At 38.8% G+C, this 22,402-nt stretch overlaps 1 protein-coding gene across 2 annotated transcripts in view; it reads left to right on the top strand.

Annotated features, from left to right (window-relative positions):
• The window catches only part of ccbe1 (collagen and calcium binding EGF domains 1), a 35,266-nt gene that overhangs the window by 4,475 nt on the left and 8,389 nt on the right, over positions 1-22,402 (top strand). For both annotated transcript variants that reach the window (XM_077543149.1, XM_077543150.1), the window contains 6 exons: positions 13,499-13,551; positions 13,967-14,101; positions 17,105-17,242; positions 19,043-19,155; positions 20,700-20,796; positions 21,118-21,257. In XM_077543149.1, the coding sequence (XP_077399275.1) occupies positions 13,499-13,551; positions 13,967-14,101; positions 17,105-17,242; positions 19,043-19,155; positions 20,700-20,796; positions 21,118-21,257 (676 nt within the window). The remainder of the gene's footprint in view (positions 1-13,498; positions 13,552-13,966; positions 14,102-17,104; positions 17,243-19,042; positions 19,156-20,699; positions 20,797-21,117; positions 21,258-22,402) is intronic.

Raw genomic sequence — 22,402 nt, 5'->3', positions numbered from 1 at the left:
AAATGGGATCTCCTTCATTTTGATCAAGTTATGAAATGTTTTGTCTGCGCTTTGAAGAAACTGTAATGCAGTGAACTGCTGTTAATTTGGCGTTTGCAAACTTTTCCTCCATTATTTGCTGAAAATCTCATACAATCCCTTTTGTATTACCGAGTAAGCAGTACTTTTTCAGCCATTTGGTGGAATCTTGTTGTTAGTTTTAGTTCACTGATCGTGTATTGAGCTGTGTTTGTGATCTCCTGGTTTGTTGGTGGTCCTTGAATGCACCATCTGCACAGTCAAAAGTGAAAGTGAAAGTGAAAGTATGTCCGTGCTTCACTCCCAATGCAGCTCCAAACTGTAATTTGCCAGGACAGTTTGTCTCTATGTGTTCCCAAAAAATGTATTCTTGTGCATGAATGCCAAAAGATGAGGTAATGTTAGCTATAGTATGCTAGATAATACTGTCGATGATCAGTTTTATTAACGGTAGAGGAGCTAAAGTTAGCTCATTGATGGTAGAAGGTGACAGAGATACCGTTAGAGTTTATTAAAAGTGCAGGGGGCAGTTTTCTTTCGTAATACAAATTATTCTGATAACATGGTGACGTTTTCTCAAAATACAATGACTATTGTCATGACGTTCGAAGTTCCATTTATTAAACTTCTTCTTAGCTGATTATTTTAGCAAGTTAGCTGTATTAAAATCTCTAATCTAGTTAGCTGCATCTGAAATTTATGATGTTGCTTTTGCAGTTTTGGGAAAAGAAACAAATGGTGTTCTAAAAAAAGACATCTGGAAGTATTGCTCCGATAAGTTTTTTTTTTTTTGTACTACTAATGTAGCTAAGAAAGGATGATGGAGGGAGTCCAAGTTGTTTCTCAACATCATTTTGAGCAGATGTAGACACAGCAATCATGCCAATCTGAGATGCCTGAAAAGCATTTACACCGGTTGGCAGACTTCCTCGCCATCATAACGTCGAAACATAGCCTGCAGAGGAAAAGTCAAACAACCCCAGATGACAATTCAGATGCAATAAATCTTCACGATCTATTACCATCAAACGTCGTAAAACTAGCGTGCCTATATTGTGTCAAAGCATTTTAGGACTTTATTATCTTAAAAGTGCAACTATATTCCCGGAAAAATCTCGACTGTTTTAATGTGACTATTTTCAACGCATTACATTTTCACGTACAAATGTGAACTAAAGCGCAATTACGTTTTAAATGGAGAAAAAAAAGTCATGTAGGAATGTTTTCTCATAAGCTTTTTAACTATTCTTGTAACATCACAAATATTTCATGTACAGTCAAAATACCACTTATTCTCTTTTTTTTTTAAATCATGTTAATACATTGTCTATAAAAGTACAGTACAATAGTCTTAAATTTTTTGTTTACTCTTGTACATTTTTAGGGCTTTTTATAATAAGGTTAGTCCTGTACTATAAGATTACAGCATTTTCCCCTATTGTACATACCTACATAGTTATGGGTTGTTGTTTTTTTGCTTAAAATTACATCTTTATCTTTGTTAAAGTGTTACTTTAGTCTCTTAAGTCTGTACCAGTGTTGAAATTAAAGATGGCCGATAATACCACTTTTTTTCAGACCAAATAATAAGTATTCACTCTTTGAGTACTCACCGATACAGAGTACCGCTAGTACTTTTGCTATCTAAAATTTCATTTAACACATTGACAAAAAAATGTGAACAAATACTTTTCTTTCCTGACACATATGGTGATTCACTAATGTGTGAGTCAACTACTGTCACGGAGGATTTACTGGATGTCAGATTTTTTTTGCCTTAAGTATCATGGCTGATATCGGCAGCCTCCAGAGTAACCGATACCTTGAAATAAGCCCAGCATCGGCCCGATACTTGGTATAGGTATTTGTCTATCCCTAGCTGAAATGCAACATTTCCTTTCTGTCTATATTAAATTACAATGTACGTGACGAAAGCAAGAAGGTAAACGTGTTTTCCATCCTGGCAAGCGCATGGTAAGCATGTCAGGTGAACGCACACAAAGTGTCGGGGAAATGACGGCTCCTGCAGAGTTGAAAGCTGACAAAATATCTGAATGACGGACCATGCAAAAGAAGGATGATGAGCAAGAAGAGAGGTTGGGCTAACTAACGAGCCCCGCTCCCCTTCAAAGACACGCGTAATGATTCATTGAAATCATCACAATTAATCAGTAATAAAAACACAGTAAATTGTCAGTAGTTTTTTTTGCATTGTGATTAACTGCAAGCTTATTGAAACGTAAACTGAGAAGTTAGTTTTTTTGCACACACTGTGCCGTGTAACTGGAAATGGATATTGTGTGATGTAGTACGTTTTGAGTTATGCAAAACCTGTCGACCGACGAGGGCACTTTGAGTGGTCTCACTGTATCGTAGCTTTTTAAAATTGCGCGTATCTAATTTTGCAAATGTTTCGGTATGTCACATCTTTTTGCAGTGATCCTTTTTCACACGCAGACTTATGTTACTGCAGACTTACGTAGCAATAAACTCAAGGCAGGAGGGAAGAGTGAGTAAAAGACAGAATGTCCAAAGTTTGGGATGATTTCACAAAGAAGATAAAATGCAATGTGTCTGATGCAAAGCAGAACTAGCTTACATAACTGCACATCTACAGTAAAGTAAACATCTTGAGGACTTTTTCTAGCTACTGCTATTCTGACATTGCCATTATACCTTTTACTTGTAAAAATCAGACTTTATCAAAACATTACGCTTTTTTTTTTTTTTTACTATTACCATTCTCGTCGTTTTGGAGGTTTCCCTCTTCCAACGCAAGCTGATTCCAATCAGCAGGATCGTTATCAGGCTTATGCAGAGCTTGCTGATGAGCTGATCTTATATCAACTGTGTTGGAGAACGGAAACATCCAAAACCTGCAGGACTTCAGCCCTCCAGGACCGGAGTTTGACACCTATGACATACATTTTCTCTTCTCGTAATACTATGATTATAAAAACAATTCAATAAATTAGGACTTCTTTATTAAAATATATATTTGTCACAATATTAGCTTTTTTTCCCCCTCATAAATCTTTTATTAGTTTCATTACAGCATCTCTGATCATGCATGGTTATTTTTATTATACTTTAGAAGTTCAGATTGATTAATTGTGAGTGAGCGATGGAGCCATGCTTGATTTGCATTTATTGCTACTCCTACTGGGGGGTGGACGGGAATCTTATCCCAGACTTGTATTTCCTCAAGTGAGGAAGATGCAGAAGGAGTGCAAGCTATCACGATAGCGCATGGGAGGACATGTTAGCATTAAAGAGCATTCCTCAGTGACAGATGTGGACATCATGCAATGGATAACATGCTGTTTGTTGCTGGGTTGCACTGCTTGAACACAAGTGACCACCATGCAGCATTCCTTACGGTGTTTTCCTTACGCACACATGAAGACAATCACGCCAATTTGAGTGTGAAAGTAGATTTACCCCACTTGATCTGCTAAAAAAATGACAAATGGCAACAATTACTGATTCAATATTTACAATTAAAAAAAAAAACTATTGGCTGATTGCCTTTCAATGCAACCATCCCCATACTATTTATTGTTATATTACAACTTTTTTTTAATGACTGCAACTACTCAAACTATTGGTGTAACACTATGACAGACAAAATTTACTTTTTCTTTTAACTTTTTTACTCTCACTTTAAATTTACTCATAACAAAAATAAAAAATAAAGAACAATGAAAAATGATAACGTTTTTTTTTCTTTTAAATCTAATGTTATTTTAATATTATAGACTGTATTTTCATGACCAGTGCCAGTCTGGCTTGAGGTGCAATCTAAATCTATGTGGGGGTGGGCTAGACTTTATTTTCGCAGAGACGCACAGCTTGGCATAGTTTAAAATGGGCGTTTTGCGCCGTTGTGGGTGTGAACACAGATGCTTGTCTTAATTCTGAAGCGACTCCCTTTAAAGTTGGCGCATGAGAGGCGCATCGTGCTTGACATGGCGGAAGGAGAAAATTTGAGTCCATGCAGGAGGTCCAAGCACACAAAGTGCATTTACAAGGAACTGCAAGCAGATCTCTATGAGCGGATGATGTAAAGTTGGCCTGGGAGGTCACAGATCTGTGAAGTGGCAGTTAGAGACTGAACTTCCACACCAATTGTATGTGTTTTGTCATGTGGTCTACAGTGGAACTTTTTGTTACAATAGAGCTGACAGCTGTTACAAAATTACATTTCTTCTTGGTAAAGTGCCACTTCATTCCAATAAAACTATTCCTGTAACATTATAGCGTTATTTGAGGGTGACCAACCACAATAGAAGTGACATGGCAAAAAGATAGCCACCAAAGTGGAATTACCAGAGAAGCAAAAAGCTAATCTACTGTAGCCCTGTAACATTAGGTGAAGTTTCTCCTGATCTGAGTCAAATGATTCTGCTTTTGGAAAACTGTAATACTTCTTTTTTGAATTACAACCACATGGAAGTATCTGTTTTAGCCATTTTCTATGTAAAATTACATAGACAAATGTGATCTACTGTATGCCACTTTCTGGTCACCACAAGAGACATCACAAAATCTTAACTTGGAATGTTTGCAACAAAAAATGTTTCTCTCTCTCTCTCTCTTGCTTGCTCTCTCTCTCTCTCTCTGGATGGACTTCATCCTTAACTATTTGCGAGTCAGTCACAGGGCAAGTGCAAAAATTGCATGACAAGTCTGCGATTGAAGGCATTTGTCTCATTTTTAAGGCAAAAGGCAGACGACACCCTGGATTGGTCACCAATCGCAGAGTGATTGGGAGCGGACCGTTGAGTATGTCTGAATCCAAATCCTTGACAGCTATGTAAACGACTATATCAATGGCCCTCAAAAGGAAGTTTGGCTTCCAGTTTGAGGTTTTGTCCCTGGAGTTCCTCTAGATTTGTCTTTCCCAAGCTTAGGTTGGGAACCAAAACAGATCCTGGGTGAGTTTTTATTTGGATGTCAGTTGACTTAAAACAAAAAGCAGATTATACTCAAGATTGGTGGCCACTGAATGGGCCATTGAATGTCAACCCACCCAATGCTAGATGCATGACTTGTAGTCGGAGCGTCAATCTCTGAAGCTTCACTAGACTGGTCTGCAGTATCCCCAAACTGACAGATCCTCAGTTTTTATTGGGTCACCAGCTGACTACAAACGGCCCTTGGGGTGGATTTGTCTGGTTAAACCTTCATGCTAAATTGGTTGCCATTCAATTCACAGAGTGTGAATGGACCACTGAGTGTGAATAGGTTTAATGCCATGACATCAATGTGAATAACTACCCTACCAATGATCTTCAAGTTTGGCTCATAAAAGCGTACCTTGACTTCCAGAGGTTTGTCTCTGGAGCTCCTTGATTCCAGTCTTTCCCAAACCTTGATTGTATGCTACGTGAACCACTTCCTATCTATGTGAATCTGATACCCATTGATCAAATGCCAGCTTCCTGAACACAAGTCCTGTAGAGGCTCACTTTGACCTGATTTGTTACTTTGATTTCCTAGAGTGTTCTTTCCCAATCTTTGGTTGGGAACCAAAACAGATCCTGGGTCAGTTTTTTTAATTCCATTGTGAAATATTTATTTTAAGGCTACATTGCTGCTAAGACTTCCTTGGCAAAAGCTTATCATTATCAGGCTTCTGCAGAGCTTGCTGATGAGCTGATTACATGAATCAGGTATGTGTGGCGGACGAAAACATCTAAAACCTGCAGGACTCCAGCCCTTAAGGACCGGGGTTGGGGAAGGCTGGTCTAGACAGGTGGCTGGGTACATTGGTAGCCCTTAAAAATTCTGAAACCAAGAAGCTCATTTATTTTGGAATGATTCTGACACAAGTGGCTTGATGTAGCGAAGCTCATATCAGAAGGTACTTTATGAGTTTCTTCTTCAGACTGGCAGAAAATAGAAATCTTCTAGTACACCAGTTCTCAACCAGATCATCAGGTGTGCTGATGTTGTCCATGTTCGCTTATTTGGTCTGAATTTAAAAAAATAAAATAAAAATATATATATATATGCACCATGGCTCTATAAAGATTAGGAAACACTACTTTGGAAAAAAAAATGGAACATAAGCGATTTTTTTTTAAAATTTGACACCAGACAGTCGCAGTCGTTCAAGTCAAAGGTCAGCTTTTCGGGTGTAAGAGGTCAACCGGAAGCAGAGTTTCGACAGCTCTTCAAACTGTCAGCCTTATTTGGCAAATACAAAGCAAGGAATTCTAGTGGTTTTGATTGATAGTTGAGATCAAAGGTCGGTTAGGTTGCAGTAAGTCTTGCCGGTTGCAAAACTAGATGTTGTTCGGAGTCATCAAGTTTGCGAAATATGCCTTTAGTCATCTAAAGTTCTCCAGCTGTCTCCCTCTCAGTAGAAAGATATCATCTGGTAGAAAAACACTATTCTTCAGTTTTGTTTTACCTTTTTTTGGCATCTCAAAGGTAGCCTGCAATCTAATAATTCCAGGGAATAATGAGGACACGGCTGAGGGAACGTCAGCACGTCAGAGGAATTTTACAGTAAGAACAGGGAAAATCGCTCCTGTGGTATTTTTAGATGAACCGCTGACCTCTCTGACTGTCTTTTTTTTTTTCCCGTAATCTGCTGGTTCTCTGGACGTTCTTAAAATTGACTCAGATTACTTTCGATTTTTTTTTTAATGTTTCCCTATAAACCCTTTGTCCTCAGGTGTGCTTTGCGTTAAACTTGCTGAACTTGAGTTCATTTTTACCATTCAGGTAGCAGGAGCTGAATACAAGTGTTTTTACAGCAGTGCACATAGAACTAACTAGACAGTTTATGGTGAAAGTCCTGATTTAACATCACATAACATCGTCTTCTTTACCAGTATGTAGGAGGTTCATTTGTAAGTGACATGATGCGAACCCCCTTCATTGTAAACCAAGCAAGGTGTTTACATTTTTACTCGACTATGCCAAGATATCTACTAAGACCGTTTATGTTGACGACTTAATTTAATACCTCGTCGCATCATCAGGTTTATATGTAAATGACACTCCAATGCAAACCGGAAGGAGTGAGCTGCACCCAAGTTAATTTTACTCAAGTGCGCCTCGAACTATCGAGAAAGTTTACGGTGACTATCTTGATTTTGTATCCTACAGCATAATTTTCTTTAGCAGTCACGTCGGAGGTTTATATGCAAGTGGCTTGATGCAAACCCCTCCTATGCAAACAGAACTGAGCGAGCGACATTTTAACGTGAGTACATTTTTTTACTCAAGTGTGCCTACAAATACCACGACAGTATATACTGTATGGTGAAATCTTGATTTCTTATTTCTTCTTCTGCCACAGAGGAGTTTTATATGCAAGTGACATGATGCGAAACCCCTCCAAACTGAGCCAATATAGTTCATGTGTTTACATTTTTAGTTAAGTGTGCTTAAAAATACCAAGACAGTTTATCTTGAAGTCTTTGTTGCACAAGCATGTAACTGAATTCAAATCTAGGTCATGTAAATGTATTAAAAATCAAATGTATTACTATTTGTCAAATGAAAACAAAAAACTTTTCACATTTCCGCACGCCCGGAATTTATTCTCGCTGTTTTTGTGTCATCGAGTCGACGCGTTACGTGACTAAATAACCACTTTTGGTGGTTTATGTTATGTGCTGGCTCATCATTCTTTCGTCTGCGTTCCCCTCGAAGATAAACCTTCAACACGCCGTCGCTCGTATAACATCATTGCCATTTTTTTATGTGGGGTATTAAAAAGATTCATTCGTAGCAACAGCATGTTTTACAGTGCACATGAAAAGGGGAGTGTGCATGGAGTGCATACAGTACCATTGAGGTTTTAATAGACGGAATACCTGCTGAATACATAAAAAAAAAAGAGTTGGATGAATTCCATTTTATAGGTTTGGCATAAATATGGACTTCTATAAAAGACGAGTGAACATGAGAAAACACAGCATGGCCAAAGTATAGAAAGTGAGGAATGGACACAGATCTTGTTTTTAAGATTGCTTTCTTACATGTCAATCAAAAGCAAGTATTTTTATATCTTAAAAGGAAAATTCTTTTTTTAATACAGTAATGGATCTCATTCACAGAATAACAAACAACAGAGAAAAATGTCAGCCACCATATTTGAGGAAATGATTCAATTATGGCTTAATTGGTTGTATATTTTATGTCACATATGCACACATTCAAAGTGAGCCGGTTAATCGGGTGGGGGTATTTTTTAATATTGTGTGTCGCCAGCAGATTTTGAAGACAAACAATCTGAAAATGTGCGCATCAAATTTCAACCAAGTAGCTCAGACGGGCTAACTGTACTTCCCAACACAATCTTTACAACATTGTTGTACCTTTTCCTCAATCACTGCCTTTTTTTCCCCAGGGTTTAAGTGCTGTTGAATGGCCAAGTACGTGGTTTTTGTAGCACAAATTGGGCGTCACTATAACATCACGACCATTTAGGTATAGCACAGCGATTTCTTGTGTGTTTTTTGCTAGTGTAGTTTAACTTAGTCTTTTGTAGCCTAGTCTAGTATTACGAAATCTAGTTTGTACAGTAGCTTTGTCTATAGTCTAGGGAAGTCCATTATAGTGTAGTCTAATCTAGTGAAGTGTAGCCATGTCTAGTATAGTTTAGTCTATCTAACCTTGTGTATACAGACGCTCCCCACCTTACGAACGAGTTACGTTCCGGACGATCGTTCGTAAGGTGAATTTGTTCGTAAGTTGCTTCAGTGCTATATTTTGTATTATAATTTATGTTTAAAGCCTATATAAGTATATTAAAGGTTTATATAAGTATGTTTAAGGCTTGTACAAGTAACCTGCATTGGTTTGTACTGAAAAAAACTTTTAATAAAATGGAGAGAATACGTACAGTACAGTTCTGTACTACGTATGTTAGAGAGAGAGAGCGAAAGACACACACAGTATGTACATGTACGTAATAAGATAAATAAAATGAAGTTTAACTTACTTTTGGAAGATGTACTCGATGCTTAAGGAGATGATGGAGGAGGAGGAAGAGGAGGATTTTATATCATGAGAGATTCTTCGTCGTCGCTGGAATCGGCTTCAAAAGTTATTTCCTGCTTCATGGGGACCGGCGTTTCTTCCTCCTCCTCCTCCTCGACACGTTGCTCAGCCTCCAATGAGCTCTCACAGCGCCAAGCGTCGGTATTAGCGGCGGAAAGAAGCACTACGCGCAATACAAAATCTAATTTACAGCATCTCTTTCCGAACATTTTTCGACATACTGTACGCGCAGACATGTTCGTATGTACCGTTGTTCGTAACTCGAATGTTCGTAAGTAGGGGAGCGTCTGTATGTAGTCTCATTCAGTCAAGTGCTGCCTATTATGTATAGTCTAGTACTGTATACGTTAGTCATCTGGTACAGTCTATTGCCTGTTTCGGTTAAATCTAATCCATTGTAGTATAGTCAAGATTACGATAGTCCAATATAGTGTAATCTAGTCCAGTCTAGTGTGGTCTATTCTACCATAATCAAATAAATCTAAAATATTTTAGTCTAGTCCAGTCTATTTTAGTGCAGTCTAAAGCATCCTAGTCTTGTGAAGTAAATCTATGTACCAGTTTTATGTACTCTCACCCAGTGTAGTCTAGTACAGTCCAGGCTAGCCTAGTCTAGTTTATGCTAATTTAATGTAATGTGTGCCTAGTATAGTCTTGTCTAATGTAGCCTAGTATATTGTAGTCTAGTCAAGCCCAGTCTAGTATAGACTAGTCTAGTATCATCTGGTGTGGTCTAGTCTGCTCTAGTGTAGTCCATTGTAGTCTAGTCTGTTCCAGTGTAGTCTAAATCAGTGGTCCCCATACCACAGGGCCATTAGGTATTGGTTTGCCAGATAGGTTGAAGATGTTTTTCTTTACCGCTGCCCTACCCTTGAGACTGATTCACTAAAGTCTTGTGATAGGGCATAGTCTAGTCTAGTGTATTCTAATGTAGTCTAGACTAATTAAGTCAAACCTATTCTAGTATAGCCCACCGGTTCTCAACCCCGGTCTTCGAGTACCCCTATCCAGCCTGTTTTTCATGTCTCCCCAGCCAACACATCTGAGGATTGTTATCAGCTGATCGTTTGAAACACCTGTGTTGCGTGTGGGAGACCTGGTAAACAGGCTGGATAGGGGTACTCGAGGACCGCGTTTGAGAACCACTGGTATGGCCTAATAGACTAGTCAATTCTAGAGTATCCCACTGTACTCTAGTCTACTCTAGTGTTGTATAGTTCAATGCAGTCTAGTGCAGCCTTGTCTAGTGTAGTGAAGTTTAGTCTCATCATAGTCAAGCATAGTCTCGGCAGGTTTTGAATGTTAAGGTCAGATAAGACCTAATTGTTTTGTTTCATTTTATTTGTTTCAGGCCACTGATCTGCTTCTCCTTAAGTTGTTTTAACCGTCACGTAGGTTGAAACATTAGTCCCTCCCCTCCGCATCTGACTGAAGTCATGTCAGCATGTGTCAACACCAGTCCACAAGAAATGATTTCAAACATAATCATCCATGAAGGAGGAAAAGATAATCTTGTAAAGTTGTTTTGGATGTTTCCTAACCTCGCTTGGATTTTCCACAAGCAGCAACAACGTATAATGTTGCAATGTGTGAGCATTTTCCCTTTTAATGCTAATTCAATAAAAGATGCACAGTTGAGGGAGAGTGAACACGGATATGGATCTGGTTTCTCTTGTGATGGCGGGTTAGTTTGTTTTTACCACCATCGTCCCACCGAATGTTTGCTTATTCTTCTTCGGGTCACACGGGAAGTTGTCCTTGTGTCAACTCTCTCAGGGTGTCCACTTGTGGTGTCCCCCTTCCCAGACTATTTACAATACAACTCTGTAGCCAAAAACAGGCAAAATATTAAGCTAAAGCTCAAGGAATTGAAGATCAATTATCATGGAAAGTCCATTTGGCTCTTAATTGGAATGACAATTTGCCCTCTTTGCTAGGAACTTTGCCAGGGAAAAAAACGTTTTAGAATCAATAGCGTACTTGTACTTGACATGAGGATTTGCCCTTCAAATTTTTGAAGATTAAACTGTCTCGTACCAGGCTGGAAAAGGATGACAGTGTTCTTTCTCCCAGTTTATTGAACTTTCTTGTCCTTGCCATATCTCGGACTACTTACTAACTTTGCACATGTCAGTTTTACAGTAAACTTCAACTGGGACTGCCAAACAGTTTGAAGCAAGCACACTTTGCCTTTTATTTGGAGAATAAAAGACTTTCACGCTACAATGAAAAGCTAAAAGGTTTTAAACATGACTATATTTGTTTGGTTTTAGTTTAAATTTGTTTAAAGCATGTCATATGGTCTCTATTGCTGATGTTCTATCACGATTGGGTCTGGAATGCTTGCCCACAATAAATGGGGGTTGTCTAGTGTAGCCTTCTATTTTAGTCTATCGTAGTCTAGTGTAAACTAATCAATTGTAGTCTAGCATAGTTTAGTGGCGTTTAGACTTGTCAAATCTTCTGTATTTTAGTCTTCTCAAGTCCAGTCTAGTGTAATTTATTCCAGTCTAATTCAGCATAATCTACTCTAATGTAGTCTAGAGTGCTGCAGCCTTATCTAGTATATTTTAGTCCGGTTTGTTATAGTCTAGTCCAGTAACTAATCAAATCTAGTTTAGTCGAGTCTAATGCAGTCTACTCTAGTTTAGTCTCATCTATTGTAGTTTTACATACTCTCATACAGTGCACTCTCGTCGAGCTAGTGTAGTCTTTTCTTCTCTTATTGAGAAGTCCAGTCTAGTGCGCGCTAGACTACTCTAATGTAGTGAAGTGGTATACCCATTATTCCGCACTATAGTGTGGTCTAGTGTATTCTTGTCAAATCTATTCTAGCGTAACATAGTCTAGTGGCCCATATGAAGGGCTTTATGTTGTATTTGAGTCCAGTCTCGTGCAGAGTCTAATCTAGTCAAGTTTAGTATCGTCTAGTCTAGTGGTCTACAGTATAGCTCTGTCTAGTCTAGTATAGTATAGTCCACACTATTCTACTGTAGTCTTGTTGAAAAATCGTACCTGTGCATATGAAGATTGGTTGCTACACGGGCCGCTGTTAGATATTTTATTTGAAATCTGCTCTTGAGCGCCCCCATGTGGCGCATTACTTGTGGCGAGGGTCAGGGCAAACGTAATCAAATGTGATGGTCACGCTTTAACGTTCACGCGCCCCCAGTGTGCTGGGAGAAGTCGACGTGTCTGGCGAATATTTCATACGAGTGAGCTAGTATTATTTGCATTCTGTTCCAGTGAGCATGTCTCGCGACGCACATTTTAAGAAAACATACATTAAAAGTACATTGTTGAACCAAAATAATGTCTTCAAGCCAACATTGTGGTCTCCACTCCATGTGGTTGATTTACAGTTTTCATCTAATGGCTTCCTGAAAAGAAATACGTTTTTGTAAGAATAACCTCCAAGAACTCGAACATTTGTCATCTGAAAAATAATCATTGAGTGAACAGCTTCCATTCGTAACTAAAAGTCATTAATAGCCTTCAAAGGTATTACCTTTGCTAAATATTTTGATTATTTATTTGAGGTCCATGTGGTACATAAAGTAACGGGTAATAGCATTAAAATATGAATTTTGCAAATGATTTAGCAGATTTTTCCCCCAGTTTAATTAATAAAACATTTTTATTTTATGTATAAAATATAGGATTATTTTTTACATAAAATAAAAATGTTTTATTAATTTATTTTTTGTTTTATTTATAAAATATGGAAATGTTTATGTTGGTAAAAGATGGCTTCATAAATCTTTATTGTGGTGTAGATTATATTTTACATTTACAAATTCTTATTGTTAAGAAGATTTTGTACATTTTCATAAAATAAAATAAAAACATTCATGTAAAGCATGTCTTTTGTATCATTTTTATAAATCTTTTATTTATAAAAGACAGATTTTATTCTTAAAATGTGGCTTGTATTCATTTATTTTCTTTTAAATCAGATTGGACCATGAGGGTCGATCCCTATGTGCTGCTTTTCCTGTCTTTTACCCCATGTCACGAATAGCACATAAGTGAACAAATGAATGACATCAATCATTTTCAAGCGCTGCCAAGCACAAAAGAAAGGCATTTGCCCCCGATGGCTGAATAAATGCTGCAAGAATTACGGGGTCATCCTCTCTGAGTGAGCAAGCTGTATTGCCGCGCTCACTTCATCGTGTAATTCAATTTTTTTGCTGTGTATCATTTCCTGTTTGAAAAACAGCAACACCTGGAAGCACTTTTTGCCGTGTGAGCCGGTGATGAATAATAATCGTAATGCTTTGGATCAGAACAGAGCTCTGAGGGAACCAGTCCAAGTCGGCGGGAAACTCGTGTGTGTCTGACCTGCAGACAGCTGCGCGCGTTTGTGTTTTATTAATAATACATGTCAGCCGTAATGCGAATTTAATAGACATATTATACCCAACGTTATTTGCTTCCGTTTGACATTTTTCAGAAAGCAGTGCTGCCGGGGCTTCAAGTTTGTGCTGGGCCAGTGCATTCCTGAAGGTAGGCAAATCTACCCGAATAGTTCATGTGTGATTATTCAAATTTATGAGTTACGTATTATGAATATCAAATATGCTTACAATTGTATCAAAACGTTTGTGTACAGTAGCCAGTAGCAACATCTTGAAGCAATGTAAACATATTTTGCATCAAAATGGGACACAATTTTGCCTCAACATGCTTTTTTTTTAAAACATGTTTTTTTTATACTGCACTTTATGTACAATCAATAAATATTGAGGGATGCAAAATTTGGTTAAACCTAACAAATTTTTCAATTAATTCCACAATCCAGCAGCCACCTTCCTTGTGCACAATTTTTTCTCACTCCTATTAGTTTGCTGCCTGCCTGTGTCTGTGGCTAGTTAAGTGACATACAAATTCACATAGCTAACTTTTCCTTTGTGTTTTCAAGACTACGACGTGTGTGCTGGTGCTCCTTGCGAGCAGCAGTGCAGTGATCACTTTGGCCGCGTGGTGTGCACTTGTTACCCTGGCTACCGTTACCACCGCGAGCGGCACAGGAACCACGAGAAGCCCTACTGTCTTGGTGAGTCTTTCTATTTTGCAAGCATATGATTTTGTCTTCGGCCAGAAGACAGAACGGTATTAAATTTACAGCTCTAAGATGACCTTTTTGGACATTTTTGGGGTAAATGAAAAAAAAAAATCCATTGCACGCAATCAATTTTATTGTTAAAATATAGAATATTTGGTACAGAAGAAATGTACCATGTTAAGTTTAGATAAATGGGGGGACAAAACTAAGTGCACGTTCACAGTCGATGTCATGACACGTTAAGGAAACTGAAGCATACTCAACATAACACGCTAAGCCTAACTTCAAAATAAAGTTGTTCCAAATGCAGTAATACACTGACGGCAATGCAAATAGCCTTAGTACACTTTTACTTTGAAGTTTGCCCACATTGCGGCGTGATGGCTAGCTTGACTTTTCTTTTAGATGTTTCTTTGACATAGTAGTTGCGACCAATATCAACACAACGCTATCACAAACTCATGTTCAGTCGCTAATTTAGGACGCTAAGAAACCGCTAATTAATTATGCCACCATTATATGATACGGCAGAAGACTGACTTAAATGGCTAGCGGCTAGCTGTTAGCATGACCAATGTGCATGAGTGTCTCGCTGCCAGCTGGTAAGCAAGTTTGACAACTGGTACCTGGCATACTTGAATTTTTTTTCAATATTCTAGACCAAGGCTACTTTGTAATTCACTCTTTATGTTTAAAGGAAAGGAATGTGCCTTAAATTACATGTTGAGGTCTTTTCATAAAAAATAAAAAAAAAAAGATAAATAGAACTGTCTTAATTTATTTTATAAAACATCATTCAACATAAAATGTCAAATTTAGCTGTTTAGATTATAGGAACACAATTTTAAAGATGCATTGTGCAGCTTAAAAAGGTAATGTTACATCATGCATGCTCCACCAATGCCCAGATGAGTACAAAGAGTCCTGACTGTTTTACTCTTTGACTGCACCTATCGGCTTTTATCTTACCTTTATAGTAGAGCGTGCCGACCCTCACACTCCACAGTTTCTTTGGGGATATTAGACATTTAGATTTTTTTTTTTATTTAATGGGGAAAAGGCCTTTGTCACCGATTCTGTTCATAACTTTTATGGACAGAATTTGTAGGCGTAGCCGAGGCGTTGAGGGGGTCCGGTTTGGTGGCCTCAGCATTGCATCTCTGCTTTTTGCAGATGATGTGGTGCTGTTGGCTTCTTCAAGCCGTGACCTCCAGCTCTCACTGGAGCGGTTCGCAGCCGAGTGTGAAGCGGTTGGGATGAGGATCAGCACCTCCAAATCCGAGACCATGGTCCTCAGTCGGAAAAGGGTGGAGTGCCCTCTCCGGGTCGGGGAGGAGGTCCTGCCCCAAGTGGAGGAGTTCAAGTATCTTGGGGTCTTGTTCACGAGTGAGGGTAGGTTAGAGCGGGAGATCGACAGGCGGATCGGTGCAGCGTCTGCAATGATGAGGACGCTGTATCGGTCCGTTGTGGTGAAGAAGGAGCTGAGCCGAAAGGCAAAGCTCTCGATTTACCGGTCGATCTACGTTCCTACCCTCACCTATGGTCACGAGCTGTGGGTCGTGACCGAAAGAACAAGATCCCGGATACAAGCGGCCGAAATGAGTTTCCTCCGCAGGGCAGCCGGGCTCTCCCTTAGAGATAGGGTGAGAAGCTCGGTCATCCGAGAGGGACTCAGCGTCGAGTCGCTGCTCCTCCACGTTGAGAGGAACCAGTTGAGGTGGCTCGGGCATCTGGTTCGGATGCCTCCTGGACGCCTCCCTGGGGAGGTGTTCCGGGCATGTCCTACCGGCAGGAGGCCCCGGGGACGACCCAGGACACGCTGGAGAGACTATGTCTCTCGGCTGTCCTGGGAACGCCTTGGGGTCTCGTCGGATGAGCTGGCTGAAGTGGCTGGGGAGAGGGAAGTCTGGGCTTCCCTGCTAAAGCTGCTGCCCCCGCGACCCGACCCCGGATAAGCGGAAGAAGACGGACGGACGGACGGACGGGGAAAGGCATTTTACAAAATAAATGAAGACACTAAATCATACACAGCTGTATTAGACATTTTGAATAGATTTTTTAAATGTATTTAATGGGAAAGTGCTTTACAAAATAAATGAAGAAAAAGTCATATTTATCTTTTTTTTTTCCTCTTCTTTTTTTTTGCTGATCCAAAAAACAATCCGATCCGTGACTCAAATCCGTGATCCGTTCACGATCTGGAATTTCAGAGCTCAGACCGCCCATCTTTAGTTCACTTTTTTTTTTCCTATAATTAATTAAAGTACCACGCATTGCACTTGATTCTTGTTTCCCTGCATTTGGGTCCACCATCCCTCAACCACTCACGTTCCACCCTGACATTAATGCTTGTGCAGTGTTCATCTTGCTTTTTCCCTCTTCTTCCTCCACGCATAAGAGATCACAGAGGAGGATAAAAAAAGTTAATTGGAAGCAATCAGAAAGGTGACTCGTTTACTCAACTCTGCAAGCAGCGAATCATTGTGCCCCGCTAATACGTCCCCTCACCCTTACCATGAACAACCAGTATTAATGGTTATTGAACTATTGATTTTTTTCATTCTTTATATTTGATAAATTTTTCAATTCTGTGTAATGTAATGTAATTTCTCACTATCAATATCATTTTAAATATTAGGAAGATTATCATGATTTTTAATTTCACTACTCCACATATTTGGTTCACTAGACATATAACCACTAACCACGAGCATTTTTTGAATATTTTTTTTGTGTGGTGGTGGTGGGGAATATCGTAAAAATTGTTTTTATATATGGATCTGTTTTGGGATTTACTTGTATTGTTTGCTTGGCTGTCATGTATTGTTATTCAATTTCTCTTGTTAGTTTTTAATGAATATTTGTTTTTAGTGTATTTTTTTTGTATTTACTTTATCTGCTTTTTAGTTATATTTTAAATACCCTGTATATACTGTATATAGTAGAGTCCTACCTCATATGATTATACGGCTTAATTTAGTGTGCTTCACCCAGACATCGACGAATGCGGTGACGTAAACATGACGGTGTGCTCGCACCACTGCATCAACACGGTCGGGAGCTTCAGTTGCGAGTGCGATCCAGGCTTCTCCCTGGAGGAAGATGGGAGAACGTGCAGCAAAGAAGAGAAAGGTCAGTGGCTTGTTGCGAGGCAGAGTTTGTGCGGCACAACCATTTTCTGTGTGCGCAGCAGTGGCAGCTCGCCAATAGAGGGTGCTGCCCTACCGCCCAGCTGAGTCACATTGAAAGGGACAAAAATAAAATAAATAACTCAACTTTATTTATAGAGCACTTTAAAAGCAACCATTTCTGCATACAAAGTGGTGTACATGGAGTAAAAAATAGACATACAAAGGCAGTTAAAACAATCAATAACATAAAAAACGGTAAACACTATAAAACACTAAAACAATGCAGCGTCTCATGCTGAGTTATAACCCAAGTTCAAGACTGTTGAGCTTAGATAAGGCGCCAGGGGGGTCCAAGTCAGCAGGGTGGGATGTACACAGGCCACTGGGACCAAACACCATAACTTCTGTTTCCTTTTCATTGAAATTCAAGAAGTTCAGTACCATCCAGACCTTGATTTCCTCCAGACAAGACAAAAGTGGACTTAAGGAGAAAGTGTCCTTTTTACTCAGCGGGACATAGATCTGACTGTCATCCGCATAGCAGTGAAAGGAAATACCTTGCTTTCTTAAGATGGAACCCAGGGGCAGCAAATACAATGTAAACAGCAGGGGCCCCAAAATTGAACCCTGTGGAACACCATACGGCAGTGGGGCAGAGCGGGACTTTGAGCAGCTATAAGGTTAACACAAAATGTTCTGTCTGCCATATAGACTTTTTGATACAACCGTACGACACACACTGTGAAGGTTCTAGAGATGCCCAATGTCTTCAAAATGCTACCCATGTCCGCTTGGCTGTTTGAATAACTAAGGGCTGATGTAAGGATTTTTTCCCCCTTAGTTTCTATAACTGCTCTGTCTTACAAATACATATTTGAAAGGAGTGTGTTAATGCAAACAATAATGTTGTGAGTGTTAGGGTTATGTTAGGACATTTTATGTCCCTAGGGGGGATAGAAAAAGAAAAATTTGGTGAGGCACTGCCCCTACACCTAAAGCAGACATTGCCGCTCTGCGTATGTGTGTGTGTATGCACCTGGTAGTCATTACACATGGCACGTCAGAACAGTTTTTCCTCCTGAGCGTGAACTTTGAACCCTTCGACTCCGGGGTCCTTCCCTGGTTTTGCCTTGACGCTCTTGAGGAAAACATCACAAAGGACCCGGAAGATTAAAAAAAATAATAATAAAGATGCTCACGCCCATTCCGTCGCCAATGAGGCGGTCCTTCCTCCCGAGGGTGTCTCCTCGGTCGAGCAAAAAGCAACGTGGTCCCGGCACTGTCAATCTGCCATTTAATGTATGCGCGTGGAAACAAAAGCAAGCTCTGTATGCTGACCTTTTTTCACGATTGTTACTCTGATTATCCAACCAGAGAGGTAAATGGGAATGACGGCGGAAAAATTACAGCGCACTGGTCCCCTCAAAGGGGCGACCCAAGACTGGCGGCTGGCTCGCAACGTGTGATGTCACACGTCCAAACATGTCGGCAACATGGCTGCTGTGTGACTGCCTGCTTCTATATTTGTCCATTAAATGCTAATCATACTCGTTTGCGTCGGAATGTGCGCCACCAATACTGAGGTGTGCCTTTCAATTATATAGTCCAAAGGGGGAAATAAAGCATTTTTTTTGTAACCAAAGCATTTTTACGCATGTAAATACTGTATGTATTATGAACAATTTAAAGGCCTGATCTCAACAATTTACAAAAAAAAAATTCTCTCTTATTTACAAAACTTCTTTTCCTCTTAATATGCTCCATAAATAAATACAAATCCTAACAAAGATGTCGTTAACAGCGCTGCATCATGTCTTGGAGAAATCCGACAATGTGATGAACACGGGGACCTGCTCGGCTACTTGCGACGACTTCCAGCAGATCAAGACCACCGTGTTGCAGCTGAAACAGAAGGTGAGCGACTCAAAGTGTAACTTCTAAAAGCTTTGTTTGTCTCCTAGCAGATTAAGTAGATCTTAATTGCTTAGAAGAGCATTTAGACTTTCACGATGTTGAACTTAAAACACAAAGTTTGTGAGGTTTTGCGCAACACTGTTGCCATGGCACCGCGCTGTTCACCGTACAGTAATATCTATGCTAATTTTCCATAGCTAATCCAAGGAGTTTTGTGTTTTCATCAAGATAGCTTACTTTATTTACTATATAGTTCGGTTGAACATATACATGATGTTAAAACCTAAAGTTTGTGAGGTACTGTGAAACACTGTTGCCGTGGCAACGCACTGTTCACCTACAGTAATATCTATGCTAATTTTCCATAGCTAATCCAAGGCGTTTTGTGTTATTAAGTTAGCTGACTTTATTTAGCATATAGTTTGGTTGAACATGGAGCAAACCAAAAATTTGTGAGTTATTGCAAAAACACTGTTGCCGTGGCAACGCACAGTTCACTGTACAGTGATATCTATGCTAATTTCCATAGCTAATCTAAGGAGTTTTGTGTTATCATCAAGATAGCTTACTTTATTTACTGTACTATATAGTTTGGTTGAACATTTACATGATGTTAAAACATAAAGTTTGTGAGGTACTGTATTGTGAAACACTGTTGCCGTGGCAACGCACTGTTCACCTACAGTAATATCTATGCTAATTTTCCATAGCTAATCCAAGGCGTTTTGTGTTATTAAGGTAGCTGACTTTATTTACCATATAGTTTGGTTGAACATGGACCAAACCAAAAATTTGTGAGTTATTGCAAAAACACTGTTGCCGTGGCAACGCACAGTTCACTACAGTCTTTTTTTACAGTCTCTTTCACTAAAGGCTTTTTGTACTATCATCAAGCTAGCTGACTTTATTTACTATATAGTTCAGTTGAACATTTTAGTTTAGCAGTTTAATTTCTAGTTCTCTTTTGTTTTATGTGTCCGTTTTGCAGTAAACTACAACTGGGAGTAACAACTACACAATCTGGAGCAGGCAGACGATAAACTGTACCTCGCTTACATTCACTGTACGTCTTCATTGTTGAAATCTGCAGAAGCCATCTAACCCCCACATTTATTTTTCCACACAGTTATATCTTACTGCGATAGTCACACATTAACGGCACCCTGGAGGCGCAATACACTACATTATTTCATCCTTTATTTTTTTTAAAGTGGAGATACACGCTTCGACACATTTCACTTCACTTGATGTCTTTCTCCAAGTGCAAATGAACAGGGGGGAAAAGTCAACGGTAGACTCACATTTCCCTCTAGGAATCCATCTGCCACCGGTGGCACTCTGGGTCACATGATTGTTTCCAGTCATGTGGTAGGCTACCAGTACTTCGGCTCTCTACATACTAGACGTAATATTATGTACACCACACAAGATAATAACGCCCAATTGTAATTGACTTTGTCTGGGAGGTAGTGATTTATCTATCATGCATTGTTGTAAATGTGTATATTAATTTTTAGGTTTTCTTCTTCTTTTTTTCCCTTAAGATACTGTCGAGCAGTTCTGATATTTCAGAGCAGAGGACCAATGACAAAATCCCAGCTGCCTTTTTAATAGGACCACCGGGCCTGCCAGGTCCACCAGGTAAATGTGCGGCTTATTGGACCGTTAAAGCCACACACCGACCAAGGGATAACTGAGCAGAATGAAATATTAACATCATGGTTTACGCGTAAAAATATTTATATGAAAATGTAAAATTGATTTTATTAAAAGATTGTCCTTTTTTTTTACTAATCAGAAAGAATAGTCAAATACTAAAAAAAATTAAAAAATGCAGATTAGTAATTTTCTGCAACAGTCATTAATTTAATTGAATTGAATATTTCTGCAGGAAATAACTCCACAGTGCCTCTATGAAAAAGTCCTTGTTTGTTTGTTTGTTTGTTCGTTTGTTTTATTTAGGAGATCCAGGACCACAGGGACAGCCAGGTCTTGTAGGACACTCAGGGCCCCCGGGACCTCCTGGACCAAGGGGCCTTATGGGTCCCATGGGGCCCACACCAGACTTGTCGCACATCAAACGAGGCCCTCGTGGAGCTGTGGTCAGTTGATCGTTTTCACCACTTTAGTCTTCTGAAATTAGGACATTATATTGGTGATCTTCTTTTTTTTTTTTTACACAACTTCCGTAACATTATTTATAACACTACTCTCATAATACTGCATTAAAAATGTTCATGTAATTCTAAAAACTTTTTCATAAATCACATGACATATTTATAACATTTGGACTTATTTGTAAAACTACAACTTGATTCTTGTAACATTGCCACTTTTTACTCTCGTATTCGCTATCCTCCATAACATAACATTTAATCGTAAATATATCAATTGTCATGGAACTCAGCCAAATGTTTTTATAATACTAGAAAATTCTGAAAACATTCTGCCTTTCTCATAAAATTTACTTGATTCTTTACAACTTTTTTATATATATATATTGTATTCTCACAAACGTGAGCGGAAATATACAATACGTCATCAAACTCAACCAAATTTTTCAGAATACTACAAAATGCTCATGATAACATTTCACATAAAATTAACTTTTTGGGTGTCATATTCCACAAGTTTTAGTTCTAATAAAATTCCAATCATTTAATTTCCATAAAATTACTCTCATAATCCTACGGAATTCTCAGAACAATATTTTTTTGTCGTGAAATACAACTTCATTCTCCTTGTATTTTTTTTTTTACTCATAGTAATGACTATTCTAAGTTATAACATTAAATTTGATTTGCAATTATATGATTTGCAATTAAATGTAAAAGTTCTCATAACATTTTGACTTTTTCTAGAAAAATACAACTTGAAGTTCTGACTTTTTACTCAGAATAATTAGGTATTAATCATAAATACCCCCCAACACACACACACACAAATATATATAATAAAAGAAAGTAAATACAATTCTCATTTCATTCTTGCAAATTTGATTCTTTAAAATGATTTACAAGAGTAACACGGATATGTCTTGGCTGAATGGTCCTCCCCTCACTTCGATATAAAAAGTCTACACACCCCGGTTTAGACCAAGATAAATCATTTGTAAAAAAAAAAAAAAATGTAAATTAAAATCCACCATTAATAAACAACTCAGATAAAATGTGCAAATCAGCAGTCAACACACACCTGCCAACAAGTGCCTCTCATTCACCCCAAATAAAGTTCAGAAGTTCCAGTA

This window comes from Vanacampus margaritifer, chromosome 14 (assembly GCF_051991255.1).
Source record: "Vanacampus margaritifer isolate UIUO_Vmar chromosome 14, RoL_Vmar_1.0, whole genome shotgun sequence".
Lineage (NCBI taxonomy): Eukaryota > Metazoa > Chordata > Actinopteri > Syngnathiformes > Syngnathidae > Vanacampus > Vanacampus margaritifer.
The sequence above is the reverse complement of the archived record's forward strand: the minus strand, read 5'-3'. Positions and strand labels throughout refer to the sequence as shown.